Source organism: Ahaetulla prasina, chromosome 15, assembly GCF_028640845.1.
Source record: "Ahaetulla prasina isolate Xishuangbanna chromosome 15, ASM2864084v1, whole genome shotgun sequence".
Classification (NCBI taxonomy): Eukaryota; Metazoa; Chordata; class Lepidosauria; order Squamata; family Colubridae; genus Ahaetulla; species Ahaetulla prasina.
Genome location: NC_080553.1, coordinates 12,042,413 through 12,065,539, shown reverse-complemented (window position 1 = coordinate 12,065,539; position 23,127 = coordinate 12,042,413). Strand labels below are relative to the sequence as shown.

The following is a 23,127-nucleotide window of genomic DNA, read 5'->3' as shown; positions in this document are numbered from 1 at the left end:
CCAAGGTTAAAATTAGTGAACTATGACTGATCTTGATTAGAGCATAGCTTGATATTTCAGGCCTGGCAACGGGGTCGGCTTAGTGAGTTGTGCAAATGCTAAATTCCTTGGTAGATTAGCTGATCCTCGTTGACGGTGTTGGTTCGATGCTCTTTTCTTCTAGCACACTTCCCTCATTATTATTATTATTTTTTCTGCTCATTTTTATTTTTTTTTTCAACCACAGAAAAGACCGATAATCCATTGAGGAATACAAGTAAGGTAAACATACATACAGGAACAGCTTTATGTAAACTCACAATTAACCGGCTTGCGCTCCAGACATCCAAGTGACGTGGCTGCTTTAAAAGGCAACATCTAAGCAGTTGTGTGTCTATCTGGGAAAACGCCGACACGCTAATACAGTGCAAGACATGATCTGAACCTATCACAGTGTGGTGGTTTGAATTTTTCTTCTTTTTCAGTTTCTTTCTTTTTATTATTATCGTTGGCGCAGTTCCATTGAAATTCATTTAACTTTTAGTTGACTTGTCCTGGGCGAGTTGTGCTCTAGCACAGGGTCTCAACCTTGGCAACTTTGAGACTCCCAGAATTCCTCAGCCAGTCTTAAAGTTGCCAAGGTTGGAGACCCCTGCTCTAGCAAGTTGGCCATGGTGAGTCATCCCCTTCCATTTTTAACAGCTGGGCTTTGTTTTTGGGTTTTTTTTAAAAGCTCTAACTGCAAAACTAAAACTAGAAACAGTTGGTGGCCTAACTCACATCAGAACCACCGATAGATGGGATAGGAGAAGCTATTTCCCTCCCCATGGGCAAGGGTGTATAGGGGAAGTGGGGAGAATTAGAAAGAGGAGGACAAGAGTTGATCCTAGAATAGGCCCATTTTTCTAGCCACTCTAGCCTCTCAACTCTTTTGTTGCAAGGTGTCCATAACTTCACAGGACTTCATCCATCCAGGTCTAGATGATTCCGAGGACCAAGGTTAAAATTAGTGAACTATGACTGATCTCGATTAGAGCATAGCTTGATATTTCAGGCCTGGCAACGGGGTCGGCTTAGTGAGTTGTGCAAATGCTAAATTCCTTGGTAGATTAGCTGATCCTCGTTGACGGTGTTGGTTCGATGCTCTTTTCTTCTAGCACACTTCCCTCATTATTATTATTATTTTTTCTGCTCATTTTTTTTTTTTTTTCAACCACAGAAAAGACCGATAATCCATTGAGGAATACAAGTAAGGTAAACATACATACAGGAACAGCTTTATGTAAACTCACAATTAACCGGCTTGCGCTCCAGACATCCAAGTGACGTGGCTGCTTTAAAAGGCAACATCTAAGCAGTTGTGTGTCTATCTGGGAAAACGCCGACACGCTAATACAGTGCAAGACATGATCTGAACCTATCACAGTGTGGTGGTTTGAATTTTTCTCTTCTTTTTTTCAGTTTCTTTCTTTTTCTTTTTTCCTTTTGAAATATATATATATATATATATATATATATATATATATATAGAAGGCAACAAGCTATCTTTCTTTCTTTAATCACAAAGGCATGGTACAATCAAGAGTTTAGGAAGGCATGAATAAGGACCGAATGAGAATGTAATGTATTTAGGGACTAAGAGGCGTTCCTAAAATGTAGATGCCAGCGCACAGAAATAATAATTTTTTTAAAAAAGGGTCTTAAGTTCACAGAGGCAAAGGTGGCCAGTTCATTTTCCAAACAAACCACGGTCTTAGAAGGTGATGTCATCTATCGGGATGTGCAAATTTAGAATGGCTGACTAGAATGTGTTTAGACCCTGCATCCAAGGTGGCCAGTTCATTTCCCAACCCAACTACGACTACAAATTTCAACATCAGTTCTTCAACTACTGGATTACTCCAAGGATTAAAATTTGTCCTCCATCTCCGACGTTTATAGTTTCTCATCAACAAGAAATGCTTTGCTGTAAAGTGCTATGAAAAAAAAATAAAATGCACCCAAAAAAGGGGATGGGTTTTGCCATGAGCTCTTTCTTTTATCCTAACCCCCCCCCCAATCTCTACTGCCTCCCCCAATGCAAACTGCCAAATGTGAACAAACAGTTTGGGATATTTGACAGGGCTCTAGGGGAAGGGAGGGAGGGAGGGAGGGAGGGGGGCAAATAAGGGGAGGGAACCATCCCCGACAATGACAGCATCCTCAATTATCTTCCTCGTTTCCAACCTCGGTTTAATCAATTTCCCTTGAATTCCGATTAATCCCACCTATCGATTTTAGGGGTCATTTGGTGAAGAGGCTGATAAAGCAGGGGTCTCCAGCCTTGGCAACTTTAAGACTTGTGGACTTCAACTCCCAAGTGGAGTTGAAGTCCACAAGTCTTTAAAGTTGCCAAGGCTGGAGACCCCTGTTATAAAGGACCCCTCCCTCTCCACTTGTATTTATGGTTCCACGGAGTGGGTCTTTGGGCAGCATCCTTGTTCTCTCTGCTTCTCTAAACCAGGGCTCTCTGCACGAAGTTGGTCTATCCAGCATGAAGACAAAAAACTATTTCAGAGTTATTGGGTGGATTTGCTGTCCGTTCATCGATTTTTTTCATCATCTTTTCCATCCCTCGTAAATCCCAAGAAAGGAGGGAGAGCTGGGGTAACCATTGCTTCTTGATCAAAGACCTTTCCGGCTTGGTAACCGCTGGGTTTTTGTAAACTTGCTAGGGATGGGAGAGGAGGAGGAGGAGGAGGAGAGGAGGAGGAGAGCCCCGAAGGACATAGCTACACTAAGACAGTTTGAACAGAACACGGCATGCTGTGTGTGAAACAGCGGAGAGGCTGAGCATGAGCAGAGGTACAGAAATAGCAGGCATCGGCCATCTCCCTTTCCCCCCACCCGTTCACCAAAGACAAAAGAGAGAGAAAGAGAAAAGAAAAGAGAAAGCGAGCGGATGATTTTTGAAGCCAATCGTGCTGAGTGGAACGGCAGAGGTATTTTGGGCAAAGCCACCCATCTTTCTGCGTCGGGCGCACCACCAGTCGGAGAAAACTTGGCCCTCCACACCTCAGACTCGCAGAGGGTGGATCGCTAAAGGGAAGGGATTTCATGCAGCCCCACAGCGAAGAGGGAAGGACGAAAGGCGGCATCTGTGCTTTTTTTTTTCTTTTTTTGGCAGGGGAAAAAAAAAGCCACAGCAAGGTTGTTCGAAAGCCATCGTGCGCTTCAGCAGGGTTGCCCCAGAGAGGGGGGAGAAAAGAAAAAAAAAAGGAAAAAAAACGACCACAGGATGGGATGAGGGAGGGGGCAGAGGAGAAACGAGAATCAATTCCATCGTCCGTTCCTTTTTTTATCACCCATCAGTCCACCAGTAGCCACGCTTCCTTCAGGACACAGTAACCGGACGGCGCGCAGGAGAGCAAACGGTCGTGTCCCTGGAGAAAAGGGAGTGGATGCGGAGCAGTCAGTTAACAGGGTCCAGACCCCCTTCAGCCTGGAACCGTGCAGCAGGAGCTGCCATGACCAACCGGCCTGGCTTGGCATCCCACCTCTGGCCCCACCGTCCAGATTAGGAACAAAATACCCTGCAAGAAAGCCTGGCGGTTAGGACTCGCAGAAGAGTTCCACGGAGCATCAGGTGTGTAACCGTGGCTGGCTTCCCCCCGCCTTCCCCCCCCCAAAAAAAATTCTGATGTGTGCTCAGATGTGTTTAACACTTGGAAATCCCAGAGCTGTGAAATAAAGGGAGGAGCCCCACCCCTCCACCCCGCTCCCCTCCACCAAACAGAGAAGGCAGTGGCGGAACAGAAAAAAAGCCTCCACACAGAGCTTCAGAAAAGCTCCCAAACAGAGCTTCAGAAAAGAAGCCCCCGAACAGAGCTTCAGAAAAAAAGCCTCCAAACAGAGCTTCAGAAAAAAAGCCTCCAAACAGAGCTTCAGAAAAGAAGCCCCCAAACAGAGCTTCAGAAAAGAAGCCCCCAAACAGAGCTTCAGAAAAGAAGCCCCCAAACAGAGCTTCAGAAAAGAAGCCTCCAAACAGAGCTTCAGAAAAGAAGCCCCCAAACAGAGCTTCAGAAAAGAAGCCCCCAAACAGAGCTTCAGAAAAGAAGCTCCCAAACAGAGCTTCAGAAAAGAAGCCTCCAAACAGAGCTTCAGAAAAGAAGCCTCCAAACAGAGCTTCAGAAAAGAAGCCCCCAAACAGAGCTTCAGAAAAAAAGCCTCTGGAGCTCTGTTTGGAGGCTTCTTTTCCGAAGCTCAGTTTGGGATCTTCTTTTCTGAAGCCTGTTTGGAGGCTTCTTTTCTGAAGCTCTGTTTGGAGGCTTCTTTTCTGAAGCTTTGTTTCTGATGCTTTTTTTAGCCTCTGAAACATCTGTTTGAGAAGCTGGGCAGGGCTACATTCGGCGTATAGGACGCACCCAGATTTTCGTTCTCTTTTGGGGGGAAAAAGGTGCGTCTTATACTTCGAAAAATACGGTATGTGATATCTGACAGGAGAAATGCAGGAGAGTTTCTGAACGATCAGCCCGCCTACACTTTTTTTTTTAATGAAAGTTTGAAAGTTGAGCAGCATCTCAGTTCACCACGGATCCCTCCAAACAATTAAAGGTGTTTATTTTTCCCCGCCTCACACACTTTGAGGACCCAGGCAAGAAGGAGCATTTCGCAAAAGCTGAAAAAGGCTCACTCACTCATCTGTGTCTTTTTTGCTTTCCTCAATCTGCGCGATGGACTCGGATCGGAGGCGGTTGGTCACTTCATATGTGCGTAGGGTGACTCCAAAGATGTCTTCATGGTATCGGTTGTCGTCCTGCAAAATGATATGTTTGGGGAGGTGAAGAGAGAGAGAGAGAGAGGAGAAAGAGAGAGAGAAAAAGAAATGAGAGAGAGAGAGGAAAATGAGAGAGAGAGAACAGGAGAGATGTGAACGAGAGAGAGACAGGAGAAAGAGAAAGAGAAAAAGAGAAATGAAAGAGAGAGAAAGAGAGAGAGAGGAGAACAAGAGAGAGAAACAGGAGAAAGAGAAAGAAAAAGAGAAATGAGAGAGAGAGAAATGAGAGAGAAAGAGAGATAGGAGAAAGAAAGAGAGAGAGATAGGAGAAAGAGAGACAGGAGAAAGAAAGAGAGAGAGAAATGAGAAAGAGAGAGATGGGAGAAAGAGAGAGAGGAGAAAGAAAGAGAGATGAGAGAGAGAGAGAGAGAGAGGAGAAAGAGATACAGGAGAAAGAGAAAGAGAAATGAGAGAGAGAGAGAGAGAGAGAGAGAAAGAAATGAGAGAGAGAGGAAAATGAGAGAGAGAACAGGAGAGATGTGAACGAGAGAGAGACAGGAGAAAGAGAGAGAAAAAGAAATGAGAGAGAGAAAAAGAGAGAGAGAGGAGAACAAGAGAGAGAAACAGGAGAAAGAGAGAAAGAAAAAGAGAAATGAGAGAGAGAGAAATGAGAGAGAAAGAGACAGAGAGGAGAAAGAGAGAGACAGGAGAAAGAGAGAAAAAGAGGAGAGAGAGAAATGAGAAAGAGAGAAATGAGAGAGAGAGATAGGAGAAAGAGAGAGAGAGATAGGAGAAGAGAGAGAGAGAGATAGGAGAAAGAGAGAGACAGGAGAAAGAAAGAGAGAGATGAGAAAGAGAGAGAGAGAGAGGAGAAAGAGAGATACAGGAGAAAGAGAAAGAGAAATGAGAGAGAGAGAGAGAATGAGAGAGAGAGACAGGTGAAAGAGAGAAAAGGAAAGAGAGAGAGAGAGAAATGAGAGAAAGAGAAATGAGAGAGACAGGAGAAAGAGAAAAAGAGAGAGAGAGAAAGAGAAATGAGAGAGAGAGAGGAGAAAGAGAGAGAAACAGGAGAAAGAGAGACAGGAGGAACAAGAGAGAGAGAGAGAGTAGAATGAGAGAGAAACAGGAGAAAGAGAGACAGGAGGAACGAGAGAGAGAGAGAGTAGAATGAGAGAGAGAGAGAGAGGTGAAAGAGAGAGAGACAGGAGAGAGAGAAAAGAGAGAGAGAGAGCAGGAGAGAGATAAGGAGACAGAAGGAAAGAGAAAGAAATAGTTTGCCTGCTTCTTTAACCACTCTGCCACCAGGGCTATACGCAGGGAAGGTTGAAACACATAATGGGAATGGTGTGTCAACCCTGAAGTTGGCTAAACTGAGGCCATTTTTCTTTTTCTGCTTCAGTGCTGACACACACGGGAGTAGAGATAGCTGGGGTGCTGGATAGTCAAAATAAAGAACGCTTTCCCTTGGGAACCAAGGACATTCCAGCCGGTGTTCAGGAGGAGGAGACTGAGGTCACTTAGCAACTGGACTGTATGCTGATTTGACCATGCGAAGGATTGTTTTGGGAAAGTGACAGGCTTTCACTTTTAATAAGGAGAAAACCGCAGGAACTTTCAGAGTCGGCTTTCACCGGCTTTGTGCCAACATGATATATCCCAATAAATTGTTCTTTGAGGGACTTTCCTGCCTCGGAGTCCCTTTCCATTATGGTTGTATTACTTGGAACCCTGACGTGGATGGCTCACCCTCAGTTTGCTAATGAACGCAATGCCTTCCTCGGCTGACAGCTTCCCTTGTTCCCGAACGATACTTTGGATGGTCTTGAGGACGTCTCCGGCCATGGTGACATCACCGCACACGTAGACATGACCACCCTTTTCCTTCAGTGCTTTGTAGACCGAGCTCGCCAACTGCTCCTGCAGGATGTCCTGCACGTATTTCTATAAAAAGGAAAAAGAGTTTTATATCACCTTGGCGGATAGTCACACCAGATTTTACAACTTTTTGCAGTTAAGCGAATCATGTAGCCATTGAGCAAATCCAGCTTCCCTCCCTCCCCACCCCATGGACTTCGCTTTTTGATTGTCTCTTTGGAATGGTGTGTAGACGTTGTTTATCTCTATGTGTCATGCCCCTGTCGGAGTCTGAAACTGAAGGGGAAGAGGAATGGCCGACAGAGAGTGAGAGAGTGGATGCATTGGCTGTGGAAGAAACTGGGGAAGAGCAAAGTCAGGCTGAGCAGAGCAGGGGAGAGGTAGAACAAGGGAGAGGGGGTTTAGATGAAGACCAAAGCCCACCCCCTCCTCATCCTAGGCAGTGCAGGGAGGAACGGAAAAGAGAGCAATGTGGGTTGCGTGGCTTACGAGGGAGGAAAGGGACCTGATCCTCTTTATAAGGCACAGCTGCTGCTGGAGTTTAAAAGGAAAGGCAAATGGGTGGGGCGTTGTTGGGAACAAACATTGAGTTTATCTGGTATTTCTTTGAATCCTGGTATCCTCCCAACTGGCTTGATTTATTGCTGTGCTACTTTACTTGTGGAATTCCTTATTTTGCTGGCCCTGCTGGATTAATTACCTGGTTTTGCCTTTGGAATTTTTTGTTAGATGTTTTCTGCTTACAATGTTTGGGACTGAAGTATTGCCAGCCAAAGACTGTTACAGGTTAGTGGAAGAGCTCTCTCCAGGCCGGAGAGTGGTAAGGGACATTGGGGGCACAGTTGGTGATAATAAAGGGACTCATATCGGTTCTCTGGCTGTGTTGCCTTTGTGTCATGCCCTGGGTCATCACACTATGTGCCTGTCAATGGCTGACTTGTCTGAGTGACGGACGTCTGGGAAATGATCAGCAGAATCCGCTCGGGGTGGGCTGTGGATAAGGCGGGCCGAATTACCTTTGGTTTTTCTGGTTCACGAGAATAGGCTGTGAACAGCTCTTTGAATACCCCACTGCTCTTGGCCAGCAAAGTCTCTTCTTTGTAGATGTGATCGATCTTGGATTGTCGGCAACCAAAGACCAGTGTCATGGGGCATGGTTTCAGCCCTAGTGAGAAGATTGGGAGAAGAAGAAGGTTGGTTTTTTTTTTGTCCTTACCAATCATCACAGTAGCATATGTAAGAGCCATGTTCACATTTAGAACATGGAACATAGAATAATAGAGTTGGAAGAGACCTGGAGATCTTCTAATACAACCCTATACTATTCTGGATAAACGCCTGTCCAGTCTCTTCTTAAAAAGTGATGGAGCACCCACAACTTCTGGAGAGCTAGCTTTTCCACTGATTAATTGTTCTCACCGTCAGGAAATTGTTGTGACCTAGGCCCAAGTAGTTATTAGCAGACACAATCAGTCCTTAACAAACATATTTTATTAGAACAGCTGAGAATTACTTCATTCTTAGTCCAAATTAAGTCCAAAACAAATCCTTCAGAAAAAGTCCTTCGGCCTTATCACAAACTTTCGTGTTCTTTGGCACCTTGCCAAAGGTTCTTATTGGCAAGAACCCCACAAAGTTCAGAAACAGGAGATGCCGACTAGAAACAATTGTAGCAACGTTGCGTTCCTACAAAGAGCCCAAGAGCCGTTGCTGCTCTTTTAAGCCTTCTGGGAGGGACCAATCATCTCCTGGCCTTACTCCCGAGTTGTCCTTTTTGCTTTAGCTGCTCTTGCCTTCTGGCAGCTCTTTGCATGTGTGCACTAGTAACAGGCTTCTCCTGTTTTTCTGCCTCTCTATTGTCCATCTCTGGAGGCTCCGGAGTCCGTGCATTGCTCCTGGATGGCCCTGGCCCCATCTCTGTCTCCGACACAGAGCCCTCGTCTGGGCCTTCCCCTGACTCCAGGACTGGCCCATGGTCCTCCCCAGCCTCCTCACTGTCTGACTTGGCTGCTAGCTCCGCAGACTGTGCATGCAGAAAGCAAGAGCAGCTAAAGCAAAAAGGACGACTCAGGAGTAAGGCCAGGAGATGATTGGCCCCTCCCATAAGGCTTAAAAGAGCAGCAACGGCTCTTGGGTGCTTTGTAGGAAAGCAACATTACTACAATTGTTTCTTGTCGGAGTCTCTTGTTTCTGAACTTCGAGGGGCTTTGCCAAGAAAACCCTTTGGCAGGGTGCCAAAGAAGACAAAGATTTGTGATAAAGCTGAAGGATTTTTTCTGAAGGACTTTGTTTTGAACTTAATTTGGACTAATTTGGATTACTTCATTCTCAGCTGTTCTAATAAAATATGTTTGTTTAGGACTGATTGTGTCTGCTAATAACTACTTGGGCCTAGGTCACAACAGCAGATGCCTTTTGTCCATGGGACATAACACCTAAAGTCAGATACAAACCAGAGGTGGGTTTCAGCAGGTTCTGACCAGTTCTGGAGAACCGGTAGCGGAAATTTTGAGTAGTTCGGAGAACTGGCAGTAAAAATTCTGAGTGGCCCTGCCCCCATCTATTCTCTGCCTCCCAAGTCCTAGCTGATTGGGAGGAAATGGGGATTTTGCAGTATCCTTTCCCTGGAGTGGGGTGGGAATGGAGATTTTACAGTATCCTTCCGCTGGAGTGGGGAGGGAATGGAGATTTTACAGTATCCTTCCCCTGCCCACCCACCAAGCCACGCCCACCAAGCCATGCCACACCCATCAAGCCACACCCACAGAACCGGTAGTAAAAAACTTTGAAACCCACCATTGACACAAACCCCTTCAGATTGTGCTCCAAAATCGCACACAACTGGGTGCGTGGGTGTGTGGAGGAGAAGAGAAAGAGAAGGAGAGAGATCGATCCAAGAGTTCCTCTTTCAGCTCATTAATCGTGTCTCTGCCAAAATATATCCTCTCCCTGAAATCAGTTCGTTTGTCGCATGCCTATCCATCTACTTTCCCAAAATTAACCAACCTTTATGTTTGAGATCAAAGAGCCTCTGTTGCCAGAAACTCCGGAAAGGTGCGATTCCAGTCCCAGGGCCAATCAGAATGCAGGGAAGCTTGGGGTCTTGTGGCATGTGAAATCCAGGTGCCCTGGGGAAACAAAACAGAGGAGTTTCATGGTCACTGTCGTGTCCCACTCCTCCGCTGACGGCCGGGTCAGGGAAGTCCGTATCAAGCGTGCCTCTGAAGCTCTGCCAAAGTCCTATCAGAGTTCTCAAGGCAGGCAGGAGACCAGGAAGTGATTTCAGCAATCCAAGTTAGACTTTGCCTGACTCAGAGAATGCCAGAAAGCAGATCCTTTATGTAGGCCATGGGGTGTGGCTCCATGACTCAGTACTTATCCAGGCCTGCCCCTCCCTTCCTTTTGCTGACGTCGCCTCTCTACTCTCCGGAAGCGAGGATCTCTCCAGCCTCCAGCTGTTGGTAATCTTAGCTCATGACTGGCTTCACATTCTTCAGGCTCACATGCTGTGGGGGAGGGGTTTAGTTGCTCTGTTTGCCTGGGCATGGTGCCAGGACTGGGGGCTGAAGGCATGTCAGGCCCTTCGTCTTGCTTGGCCTGTCCGGGCATGGTGCCAGGGCTGGGGCCTGGAGGCATGCCAGGACATTCTTCCGAACTATCAGTGTCCAATCACACTTGGCCAATAAAAAATTCAATTCAATTCAATTCAATTCAATTCAATTCAATTCAATTCAATTCAAGTCAAGTCAAGTCAAGTCAAGTCAAGTCAAGTCAAGTCTAGTCTAGTCTAGTCTAGTCTAGTCTAGTCTAGTCTAGTCTAGTCTAGTCTAGTCTAGTCTAGTCTAGTCTAATAGCCATCCAACTATTGCAGGAATATACCTGGAGAAAGAATGCTTCCACCATTCCTAGGGAATTGATTCTACGGTCGAAGTTTTGTAACAACCAGACTGTCCCGTTATAACTTAAAAACATAAAATCACTTCCCCCCCCCCGAGGCCGTTGTAACTTTGAACCATCATTAGATGAATGCTTGTTAAGTCAAGGACCACCTGTAATGCAGTTCTGTTGTGAACAAAACACATTTCGGAGTCTTCAGCCAAAGGTTAAATAACAAGTGAATTGACTCTTAGCATTGTGGTCAACCTAGAATAAACTGGAACTAAGGGCCTCTGGTGGCTCAACGGACTAAGTCTGTCTGTTATTAACACAGCTGCTTGCAATTACTGCAGGTTCAAGTCCCACCAGGCCCAAGATTGACTCAGCTTTCCATCCTTTATAAGGTAGGTAAAATGAGGACCCAGATTGTTGGGGGCGTTAAAAGTTGATTTTGTATATAATATACAAATGGATGAAGACTATTGCTTAACACAGTGTAAGCCGCCCTGAGTCTTCGGAGAAGGGCAGGATATAAATTCAAATAAAAACAAAAAGCTTGTGTCTGGAAACTTCAACAAGATTAAAAAACAGGATCGTATTATCATATGTGGTGGACATGTCCAGAAGCAAAAAATTATTGGATTAAATTTAAAACGTGGTTAGAAGAAATGATACAACAACATATAGACTTAAAACTTGAACTGTTCCTATTGTGTATCCTATCAGAGAAATTTAGTAAAGAAAACATACATTTGATTATACACATAATAACTGCATCAAGGATAGTATATGCGCAAAGATGGAAAGCAGAGAAAATCCCTGCAGAGGGGGAAGTAATTAAGAAAATATTGGATTGTGCAGAAATGAATAGATTGACTTTAATAATCAAAGAGAGAGAGGAATCTGAATATTTTAAGATATGGGGACAATTTTATCATTGGCTAGAGAAGATATATATATATATATATATATAGGTCTTTGGTTATTCGGGTTTTCTCCTGCGTAAAATTGGAAGTGTCTTGGCGACGTTTCGACGAAGTCTCATTCGTCATCTTCAGGCTTCAGCTTTGTGCTTCTTGCTCCCAGAAGCACGAAGCTGAAGCCTGAAGATGACGAATGACACTTCATTGAAAAATTGCCAAAACACTTCCAATTTTACGTGGGAGAAAACCCGAATAACCAAAGACTTACATGCAAACACCCGCAAAAACCTCAGAAAACAAATATATATATATGGGCCAATGTTGTAATGAAACATGGGAAGAAGAAAGAGGAGAGAGAAGATTGATAAATGTGTTAATAATGAAGTAAGAAGCGCAAGAGAAACATTACAATAAATGAAATGATGCTATTAAGAAATGATCAATATCGGAGAACAAGAAGAAGACACAAAGGATGGACTGGAACCCAAATGGTCTCGTTTCGTTTTTGAATCTTCACTTCATCTCATCTTACCCTCTAACGAAGCATGGCACCACTTCATCCTCCTGTATCTGATTGAACCAGGAAGAACATACTCCATGATGTATTGGACCTTGCCCGTCTAGGAAAAGATGCAAAAGGTGTTGGATAATATTTGGTGAGATTCCCAAAACATGCATACAATATATATATTAGAGACCATTTCACCGAGGCAGCCTTTGGCTGCGCCATCTTGGATTTCAGGGCTGTAAAAATATTTACAGACTCATCACATCCTGGACATAAACTGTTTCAACTCCTACCCTCAAAACGACGCTATAGAGGACTGCACACCAGAATAATTAGACACAAGGACAGTTTTTTCCAGAACGCCACCACTCTGCTAAACAAATAATTCAACAACTCAACACTGTCAAACTAGTTACTAAGTCTGCACTACTATTAATCTTCTCATCGTTCCCATCACCCGTCTCCTCCCACTCATGACTGTATGACTTCGTTGCTTGTATCCTTATGATTTATATTGATATTGATTGTTTCCTGATTGCTTATTTGTACCCTGTGACTATCATCAAGTGTCGTACCTTAGAATTCTTGATGAATGTATATTTTCTTTTATGTACACTGAGAGCGTATGCACCAAAGACAAATTCTGGGGATTTTGCAGTATCCTTCCTCTGGAGTGGGATGGGAATGGGGATTTTGCAGTATCCTTCCCCTGAAGTGGGATGGGAATGGGGATTTTGCAGTACCCTTCCCCTGGAGTGGGATGGGAATGGGGATTTTGTAGTATCCTTCCCCTGGAGTGGGGTGGGAATGGGGATTTTGCAGTATCCTTCCCCTGGAGTGGAGTGGGAATGGAGATTTTGCAGTATCCTTCCCCTGCCATGCCCACCAAGCCACACCATGCCCACCAACCCATGCCCACAGAACCGGTAGTAAAAAAAAAATTGATTTCACCACTGGTCCGATCCTGCTTTCCGGGGCTTCAGATAGAATGGTTTACCTCTGGTGCGATAGGACACCACAGCTACTGTGAGGTGGACTTCATCCTGGTACATATCTGGAGAGGAACTAATGGAATAGTAACGGGGTTGAAGCAAAGGGAGCTGGGTTAGCAGGAGAGTAGAAGGCATCTGCACAGATGGGAATTCTTGCAGCACTTCTACCATGGTGGGGTTCTTCGACCACTTCCATTCCTCATAATCCTGAAGACCCTATATGAAAGAAAGAAAGAAGGCACGGAGTTTGGCAAAGAAAAAGGTAAAGCACATACGTGCTAGTCGTTCCCGACTCTAGGGGGCGATGCTCATCTCTGTTTCAAAGCCGAAGAGCCAGCGCTGTCCGAAGACGTCTCCGTAGTCATGTGGCCAGCATGACTCAACGCCAAAGGCGCACGGAACGCCGTTCCCTTCCCACCAAAGATGGTTCCTATTTTTCTACTTGCATTTTTTTTAACATGCTTTCGAACTGCTAGGTTGGCAGAAGCTGGGACAAGTAAAGGGAGCTCGCCCTGTTACGCAGTGCTTGGGACTCGAACCGCTGAACTGCCGACCTTTCGATCGACAAGCTCAGCGTCTTAGCCACCGCGCGTCCCACATTCATCGCAGGGAGTTTAACTCCAGGCAAAAAACAAAACAAAACAAAAACTGGAGCTTCCTTTGCTGAGTAGAATCCTTACAGTCAAGCTACATGGATCAGACTGACAGATTATCCAGTCTGAACAAGATCTTCCCGAAGGGATCAGCAAGAGACATGTCCTGATGCAGACAAGATGCAAAGCACAACTCCGGTGGGCTCCGTCTGAAAGCAAAACACTTTATCCTGCTTTTATCCTCCAAGAATCTGTCTAATCCTCTTTTAAAGATGGGGGGATTAGCCCCCGCCCTCCATCTTGGCTCCGTTCCCCCAATACGGACTGGCATTTGAGATATGAAATGGGAACTTCCAAACTCAACTTGGGCAGGTCAACGAGGAAAATTATGTCCCTGCTACACCCTTGGGCGGCGAGAAAAAGAACTCGCACATCTGCCCCATCTGTATCATTTTGGACGCCACGCCAGACGCTTTCCAGCAGCCCTGTGCAATATACCCTATAATCTGTTTCTGGGTGTGCACCAAATTCTTAACGACCAAATAGGCGCAACACTGGGTGTTTGGTTAGCTCTGAGTTTGATGGAAGTGAAACCACAATTTATATGAGCTACGGTGGCCCAATGGTTAAGAGTGCAGTACTGCAGGCTACTTCTGTTGACTGCCGATTGGCAGTTCGACTCTCACCAGGCTCAAGGCTGACTCAGCCTTCCGTCCTTCCGAGGTGGGTAAAATGGGGACCCAGATTGTTGGGGGCAAGAGGCTCACTCTGTAAACTGCTTAGAGAGGGTGGTCATGCACTGTAAAGCAGTATATAAGTCTGTGCTACTGCTATTGCTCTTCCTTCCTTCCTTCCTTCCTCCCTTCCTCCCTCCCTCCCATGGTGAGCAATGGTTAAAATGCAGTATTGCAGGCAAACTCTGCCCACTGCCAGCAGTTCGATTCTAAACTTGCTCAAGGTTGACTCAACCTCGGAAGGACGGAAGGCTGAGTCAGCCTTGAGCCTGGTGAGAGTCGAACTGCCAACCGGCAGTCAACAGAAGTAGCCTGCAGTACTGCACTCTTAACCATTTTGCAGTGCATTACCACCCTCTCTAAACGGTTTACAGAGTCAGCATATTATTAAAAGAAAAGTTATTCTACAGAAAATAGGTGAACAGAAATCAGCAGAGGTAGTCCTCAATTTGCAACAGTTCATTTAGTGACCGTTCAAAGCTACAACGACGCGGAAAAAAGTGACTTATGACCGTCTTTCACACGGATGACCTTGTAGCATCTCCCACGGTCACATGATCAAAATTCAGATCTTTGGCAACTGACTCATACTTACGGCCGTTGCTGTGTCCCAAGGTCATGTGATCCTCCTTTTGTGACCTTCTGACAAGCAAAGTCAATGGGGAAGCCAGATTCGTTTAACAACCATGTCACTAACTTACCAAACGCAACGATTCACTTACCAACGGTGTTGTTAACAAATATAATTATTCACTTAACAACGGTGGCAAGAAATGGGGCAAAAACTCACTGAACAAAGGTTTCCCTTAGCGACACAAATTTTTGGGGTCAATTGTGGTCGTAACTCGAGGACTACCTGTATTTCCATACAAAACTACCGAAAACAAAATAAACAAACAGAGAGGCAGAAGATCATCTTCCCCCAGTGAACAAAACCAACAAATAAAACAAAGAAGAACCAGGCAAAATTAAGCAAAACACAGAAAGATATCTAAATGATATCCGTAAAAAGAAAAGGGTCTCATTTAATGAAAGAAGCAAAAAACCCAAAACTAGACCATTAAAATTATGTAACTTTCTTCAACTTCACCGTCGCGGTTCCACTTTTCAACAGGGTGTTAGATCAAGAACAGAGTTCTAGAACAGAGCTTCTCAACCTTGGCCACTTACAGACGTGCGTGGACACGTCGGCTCCCAGAATTCTCCAGCCGGCCTTGAAGCCCACACGTCTGAACATAGTCCATGTGGGTGTAGACATGGGTGTAGACACACTTAATCAGGAATGGCTAAACTTGACCACTGCAAAGACTTGTGGACGTCAACTCTTAGGATGCTGGCTGGGGAATTCTGGGAGTTGATGTCCACAAATCTTAGTGGCCAAGGTTGGATATACCCCTTGTGCTAAATGAACACCCAGATGGTCTGGACATCATGGAAGATGAGCTAATCAAGGTCTTCCATCATCTTCACCACCTTCTTACCATGCTAAGAACCTGTAGGCGCTTCTTCTCCTTCTCGTCGGTGGCCAGTAAGGCAAATTGCTGCAGGAGGATGGGTGTGGGAGGGGTGGTGATGTCCAGGTAATATTTGAACGCCTGGAATATGGTGCAAGGAGGGATGCGGTCCTCGTCGGTCCAGTTGCTGATGGTACCTGAAGATTCAAAGCCCGTGTCACAAGTTCATGTTAGGTCCCTGCTTTGAAGACCTCACATGATTTAAGAGCACTGTAGGCACGGATGATGTTCCCCTAGCTCGGTAAAATAACATTTGTGGGAGGGCAACCAAGTGCAGAAACCACCACGATCCTATTAGTTCAACTCTGAGCTACAGATATTCGTTGCTATTGGACCAATTCTGCCCTGTTCAGTTGGAGACCACTGCTGTAGAGAGAGTGAAAGGAAGAGGGGTCTCCTATTGAAAGTGAGGTAAGTAGTTGTCTGCCTTTTAGAATAGCCTCTAGAGTACATGCACGTCTCTTGTGCATGAGCCACGGTGGCGCAGTGGTTAGGGTACAGTACCTCAGACTACTTCTGCTGGCTGCCTGCAATTTGGCAGTTCGAATCTCACCAGGATCAAGGTTGACTCAGCCTTCCGTCCTTCCGAGGTGGGTAAAATGAGGACCCAGATTGTTGGGGGGCAAGAGGCTGACTCTGTAAACCGCTTAGAGAGTTTAAAGTACTGTGAAGCGGTATATACATCTAAGTGCTATTGTCCGCCCTTCCTTCCTTCCTTGGTTCACAGTAGTTAGAAAGCAATATTGCAGGCTAACTCTGCCATCTGCCAGCAGTTCAATTCTCACCAATTCAAGGTTGACTCAGCCTTCCATCCTTTCTATCTCTTCCTTCCTTCCTTCCTTCCTTCCTTCCTTCCTTCCTTCCTTCCTTCCTTCCTTCCTTCCTTCCTTCCTTTCTTTCTTCCATCCATCCATCCTTCCTTCCATCCTTCCATGGTGCACAATAGTTAGAAAGCAATATTGCAAGCTAACTCTGCCATCTTCCAGCAGTTCGATTCTCACCAACTCAATGTTGACTCAGCTTTCCATCCTTCCAAGATGGGTAAAATGAGGACCCAGATTGTTGGGGGGCAAGAGGCTGACTCTGTAAACCACTTAGAGAAGGCTGTGAAAAGCCCTGTGAAGCAGTATATAAGTCTAAGTGCTATTGCTATCAAACAAACGAGCAAATTAACCTGTTATGACAATCTAAGACCAAATGATAGAAGTTAAAGGACTGCTTTGGTCATTTGGGTGTCTCAATATAATGAAACATTTATGACTCGGGTGTTGATTTTAGCTGTTATATAGGTGATTTCAGGGTGCTGAACTTTTAGGGGTGGGGGAAAATCCAAATTACCATTGGCTTGAACGGCCAGATGAGTCTATCTACGATATTAAGGGTTGAATTAGTTGGGAGCACAGTTCCTTGTCAGATCTATGACTCAGGATGATTAATTCTAAGGTTTCAATTTCAAGGTACAAGAGGATATTATCTACAAAAAATGTTGGTTGATGATATTGCTATGCGTCTCCTGTCTAGCGGATCTTATATGAAGAAAGTTTGGAAATATCACGAAAGTAAATGAAAAATATTTGAGCCGTAAGTAATAAGAAACTGTCTATGTTTCCACTTAAAGTGGCAGGAAAAGTACGAAAAAAAATATGGATTCCGTAACAAACAAATCCACATCAAAGAAGATTTATAAAGAGAAAATTAATGGGGAAACAAATCATTTTCCTCAGTGCAGGACTGATATCCTTTAAAGTTAAGTATGTTTTTTAAAAATTAAAATAACGAGGCATAACTGATCATTTTTATTGGACTGCGTGTGAAATAAGCAACTACCATGACGAACCCCCTCATTCTGATATTAATTGGGCAGTATTATTAATATCATCCTTAAATTTCTCATTTTGGAACGGTAGATGTTACAAAATGTAACATGAATTAATCGCAACGTTAGCAAAACCTGAGGCAAATCTTCCAGATGGATTGTTATTTATTTTTTGGCCTGCTTTTATTCTTCTTTTAAAAAAGCATTCTTTAATTGTGTTCTTTTTTTTATTTTACTTGTTAAACAAAGACAAAAAGAATGACACAAGGGCCTTCCCACCTAAAGCCGTAGTTCTTTCTTCCAGAAGTTCTACTTTTACTAGCTGGTTGGTGGGCGGGGCGTCCTCCAGTCTCTCAATCAAGGTGTTGACCAAATCTTCATGGTTTCCTGGAAATACTCCAAGGTGGTCTCCTGGCAGGTAACGCAACCCCTGCTGCCCATTCGTGTGAAGCCGCAAGAAAATGGTGGAACGGCTAAAAAGAAGGGAAGAAAGACACACTGAAAAAAGACTCTAGAAAGAGTGCAGAGAAGAGCAACAAAGATGATTAGGGGACTGGAGGCTAAAACATATGAAGAATGGCTGCAGGAACTGGGTATGCCTAGTTTAACAAAAAGAAGGACTAGGGGAGACATGATAGCAGTGTTCCAATATCTCAGAGGCTGCCACAAAGAAGAGGGAGTCAAACTATTCTCCAAAGCACCTGAGGGTAGAACAAGAAGCAATGGGTGGAAACTGATCAAGGAAAGAAGCAACTTAGAACTAAGGAGAAATTTCCTGACAGTTAGAACAATTAATAAGTGGAACGACTTGCCTGCAGAAGTTGTGAATGCTCCAACACTGGGAATTTTTAAGAAAATGTTGGATAACCATCTGGCTGAGATGGTGTAGGGTTTCCTGCCTGGGCAGGGGGTTGGACTAGAAGGCCTCCAAGGTCCCTTCCAACTCTGTTGTTATATTATATATTATATTGTATAAAAACACAGAGAGTTGGAAGGGACCTTGTGGGTCATCTAGTCCACTGAATCACTTCAGTGAGATTAGATTAGATTAACAGAGTTGGAAGAGACCTTGTAGGTCATCTAGTCCAATCCAAGCAGGAGACCCTACACCGTTTTCTGACAGATGGCAGTCCAGTCTCTTCTTGAAAGCCTTCAGTGATGAAGTTCCCACAACTTCTGAAGGCAACTTCTGTTCCATTTTTCTCACTGTCGGAAAATGTCTCCTTATTTCCAGGTTGAATCTCTCCTTGTTCAGTTTCCATCCATTATTCCTTGCCTGGCCTTCAGATGCTTTGGAAAATAGCTTGACCCCCTCCTCTCTGTGGCAGCCCCTCAAATACTGGAAGACTGCTATCCTGTCTCCCCTAGTCCTTCTCTTCACTAGACTAGCCAGGCCCAGTTCCTGCAACCGTTCATCGTTTCATCCTCCATTCTCCTAACCATCCTGGTTGCTCTTTTCTGCACTCTTTCTAGAGTCTCAACATCTTTTTTATAGTGTGGTGACCAAAACTGGATGCAGGATTCTAGGTGTGGTCTTACTAAGGCTTTATAGAGTGGTATTAGTACCTCAAATTAGCACTTCAAAACAGTTCTCTTTATGGTTCCTCACCTATGGAGAGAAATCTTGAGAAATTAAAGCAACTACTTGCATTATTGAAGATACACTCTGAGAAGTGCTAAGGAGAAGCCTTCTTAACTCTCTTCCTCCCAACCAAACGATCTAATTTTTTGCTGTCTCATGGTTTTCTGGAATGCAGCCCCTCCCTCTTGGGAATTCAGACTGCATTCCGCCACACGCACAAACATTTCTGTGTTCACACACCGCCTACAACAGAGTTTAAGGAATTATCAGGTTCTCCTTTATTGAACATAGTTTTTTTTTTAAATATTTGGCCTACTCTATCTCTGGTCTGTAACAGTCAATCTTCTGCTTGAACCAGGCTGACGTCTAATGACGGCCTGGGTCACAACATGTCCTTTTCCTTGTAAAGTAAATCATTTTCTACCATGCCTACCTGGATTTGAGGCTTTGGAGATTCTGACGGGCCAGCAGCCGAGCGGCATAAACTCGTTTTTTGTGGATGCGGTATAAACCTGGGAAGGAAAGAGAAATCATAAGCAACGAGAGCACACGGGAATCCCCAAAGCCTTCCAAAGGTGAAGATACTTCAGTTCAGGATTGGGCTGCTGGGGGTTCGCAGGGGTTTGGGAGAACCTCTAGCTAAGATTCTGTGCAGTTTGGTGAACCCCCACAAATCCCACTCCTGGCTGGCCCCGCCCACATCACCTCACCCCTCCCAGGAGTCCCCATGCGGCCCATTTTGGATGCAGGTGAGTGCAGGGCGCGTGCAGAGGCTCGGGGAGGGTGAAAAACGGGCCCATCGGAAGTTCAGGAAGGCTGGAAACGGGCCCGTTTCCAGCCTCTGGAGGGCCTCCAGAGCCTGGGGAGGCCGTTTTTGCCCTCCCGGAGGCTCGAGAAAAGCCTCTGGAGCCCAGGGAGGGCAAAAATATCCCCCCGCCCCATGGTGCAGGAGGCCGACTAGGCCACGTCCACCATGGCCACGCCCACTCAGCAACCAGACGGAGAACCTTTTGCTAAAATTTTTGAAGCCCACCTCAGCCCCAGGTCTGATAGAAGGAAGAGATCAGCAAATGGCCAGATGTTGCTTGCATCCGATGCTCTCCTACCTGGCCATCATCAAAACCTGCCTCAACTCAGGCTTCCGAGAAAGGTGCTTCAGAACACAAGGCACGGAGCACTTGTTCCTAACTTCTTAATCTTTGTTTCCCCCCCCCTCAAAGCTTCCCCACCTTTGAAAGGGATTGCTGCCTTTTTTCGTGCCTCCAAAGCACCTTTTGGAAAGAAAGGTGAATCCACCGCAAGAGTAAATAAAAGGTAAAAGGTTTAAGGTTCCCCTTGCACATAGGTGCTAGTCGTTCCCAACTCTAGGAGGCGCTGCTCATCTCCGTTTCAAAGCTGAAGAGCCAGCGCTGCCCGAAATCTTTCCCCAGTCGCCTTTCTTGGGGAAAGGAGAATGCTTCTGTTTTTTAGATCTTTTCTGCAGAAATGTCTTTCAAAAAAGATTTCTTGGCTTGGAGGTTGAGTTGATGCTTGGGGTTGTTGCTAAAGGTTGTTGTTTTCTGTTTCACACCCTTCTATCACGCCTCCCATCCTTGATAGTCCACAGTACTTAACCTCCGAACAACATGAAGAGGTTTCCTCACAATATCCTCCAACTCAGTGGAGTGGTCCTTCCCCTGCCACGCCTACCGGTTCTTGGTGGGCATGGCAGGGGAAGGATACTGCAAAATCCCCATTCCCTCCCCACTCCTGGGGGAAGGATATTGCAAAATCCCCATTCCCACCCCATTCCTGGGGGGGAAGGATATTGCAAAATCCCCATTCCCACCCCACTCCTGAGGGAAGGATGCTGCAAAATCCCCATTCCCTCTCCACTCCACTAACCTGCTTTCCCGCTCCATTTTCCTGTGCAGGGCAACAAAAGAAGACCCAGCTGATCAGCTGGGAGGCAGCAATAAACCAAACTCGCTGATCAGCTGGGAGGGAATGAATTGATTGATTGGGTGCCCCAGCCTTACAGGCTAGGCCTTCCTGAAGCCCCCTGGGAGCCAAAACGGGATGCGTGGGGGACTCCTGGAAAGGGTGGGGCCGGCGAGGGGGGCAACCAGAGGTGGTACTTTCTGGTTCTCTGAACTACTCAAAATTTCCGCTACCGGTTCGCTAGAACTGGTCTGAACCGGCTGAACACCACCTCTGCTCCAACGGGACTCAACAGAATTGTGAGAAGCTTGCAGGTCCACTGTAGATAATGATAAGTGAAAAGTGAAGAAAAGACCCTCACATGCCACAACTGACTCAGAGGGATGGCATCTGGGAGACAAAGGCACTTTTTCAAGAGGCAACTGGACTTCCTGGTTTTTTTTTTCTTTGAAGACGTTTCATTTCTCATCCAAGAAGCTTCTTCAGCTCTGAACGGATGGTGGATGATGGTCATTGACCAGCTGTCTGCAAGGAATATAAATCCTTCCATCCCCACCACCATCTGAAGAAGCTTCTTGGACGGGAAGCAAAACGTCTTCAAGGAAGAACCAGAAAGTCCAGTTCCCTCTTGAAAAAAAAAAGAATCATCTCCCCCCTCAATGTACAGGAATGATTGAAGATATGTAAATTAAAAAAATAGAAATAATTTAAAATGAAATCGGGGCTGCTCAGCTGCCATTTCAGAAGGGATTGGAAAGGGAGAGAGGAGTAGAGAGAGTGAAGGAAGAAAGTAGGTAGGAAAGAGAGAGGTAGAAGAGGGGGAAAGGAGAGGAAGAAGAAAGGGGAAAGAGAGAAGGTTAGAAAGGGTGAAGAAGAGAAGAGTGGGGAAGGAGGAGAGGAAGTAGAAAAGCGAAGGAGAGGAAGGATGAGGAAAGTAGAAGAAGGTTGTGTTAAGGAAGGAAGCGTAGCTGGGCAGGTCCGAATAAGTAACAAATGAAAGTTGATGACTAATGTTGAATAAGAGACTGTACATTGAACAGGTTGTTGGAAAATGGAAATAAAACTTTTTTATTAAAAAAAAAAAAGCAACCATGACCTGGATGATTGAGAACCTCCATCTGGAAGACAGCATGTTTAGGAAGCCCATAATTACCTTGGGTGAGCTCTGGAGCCTCCGCCACATAGGTCAGCCGGAACTTGCTTCTCTTCCAGCTGCGGTCGTTGCTGATGAGAGAGTTGTTGGCTTTTTCGATGTTGACGTCGTCTCCCACACAGAACACATCACATGCTGCCTGTAGGACACACCAAGCACTCAAGGAAAAGGGCCGGAAAGGGTGGGGGGAGTATCTTACCAGGATATCCCTCCCCTCTCAAACAGGTGGAGAAGTGAGATGTAAGGAGGTACCTACATAGCGCAAGCAGAGTTGAAGACTAAGGTAGTGCTCAACCAACGACTGTAATGGAACCTGACCATTAGTTGTGATGATTGTAAAGAGGATCATCACGAGACCCAATCCAATTTTATGACCATTTTGTGGTAATCACTATGGTTGTAAGGTGAACATTGCAATTGTTCAGCAAGCCCATTGTTTGCTGTGGGTATTTTTGCCAAAAACTGGACGTATACACCAGTTTTGGGCAAATACATCATCAGTCATAGTCAGGTGACCATGAGTTGTAAGTAACTTACAAGTGGGTTGTAAGTAACCCTGAGGAAATCCATCATAAATCTGGTGTCAGGGCTCAGACAAATGCCCTAATTAACTCATGAGCCTCAAGAAATCCAGTTATTTATTAGGAGCAACATGTTGTCAGCTTCCCAAGTAGTCAAACTCTGCCGCATGTAATTTACAGTTCAGCTATGACCCTGTTTCCCCCCTCCTCTCAGGCTGTGTCATAAATCACATTCTCCAACGAGGCACTTTCTCGGGCTGTAGAAACCACGCCTCACAAGCTGGCTCTGATAATCTGAGATCCAACCTTGGAGGAAGGTATGCGTGGAATGTGCTTGTTAACGTGGCTGCTGAACTGCTCCAACAGATCTCCCCCCTTTCTGCCT

General features: G+C 45.3%; 1 protein-coding gene across 3 annotated transcripts in view; it reads right to left on the bottom strand.

Annotated features, from left to right (window-relative positions):
• Window positions 1–2,584: 2,584 nt before the first annotated feature.
• Window positions 2,585–23,127, bottom strand: part of NOS1 (nitric oxide synthase 1) — a 151,520-nt gene continuing 130,977 nt past the window's right edge. For all 3 annotated transcript variants that reach the window (XM_058158245.1, XM_058158246.1, XM_058158247.1), the window contains 11 exons: window positions 22,222–22,360; window positions 19,582–19,660; window positions 17,846–18,039; window positions 15,718–15,887; window positions 12,915–13,125; window positions 11,942–12,029; window positions 9,617–9,738; window positions 7,627–7,775; window positions 6,482–6,676; window positions 4,656–4,774; window positions 2,585–3,401 (listed from right to left, as the gene is read on the bottom strand). In XM_058158245.1, coding sequence (XP_058014228.1) covers window positions 3,353–3,401; window positions 4,656–4,774; window positions 6,482–6,676; window positions 7,627–7,775; window positions 9,617–9,738; window positions 11,942–12,029; window positions 12,915–13,125; window positions 15,718–15,887; window positions 17,846–18,039; window positions 19,582–19,660; window positions 22,222–22,360 — 1,515 coding nt within the window. In that variant the 3' untranslated portion in view covers window positions 2,585–3,352. The remainder of the gene's footprint in view (window positions 3,402–4,655; window positions 4,775–6,481; window positions 6,677–7,626; window positions 7,776–9,616; window positions 9,739–11,941; window positions 12,030–12,914; window positions 13,126–15,717; window positions 15,888–17,845; window positions 18,040–19,581; window positions 19,661–22,221; window positions 22,361–23,127) is intronic.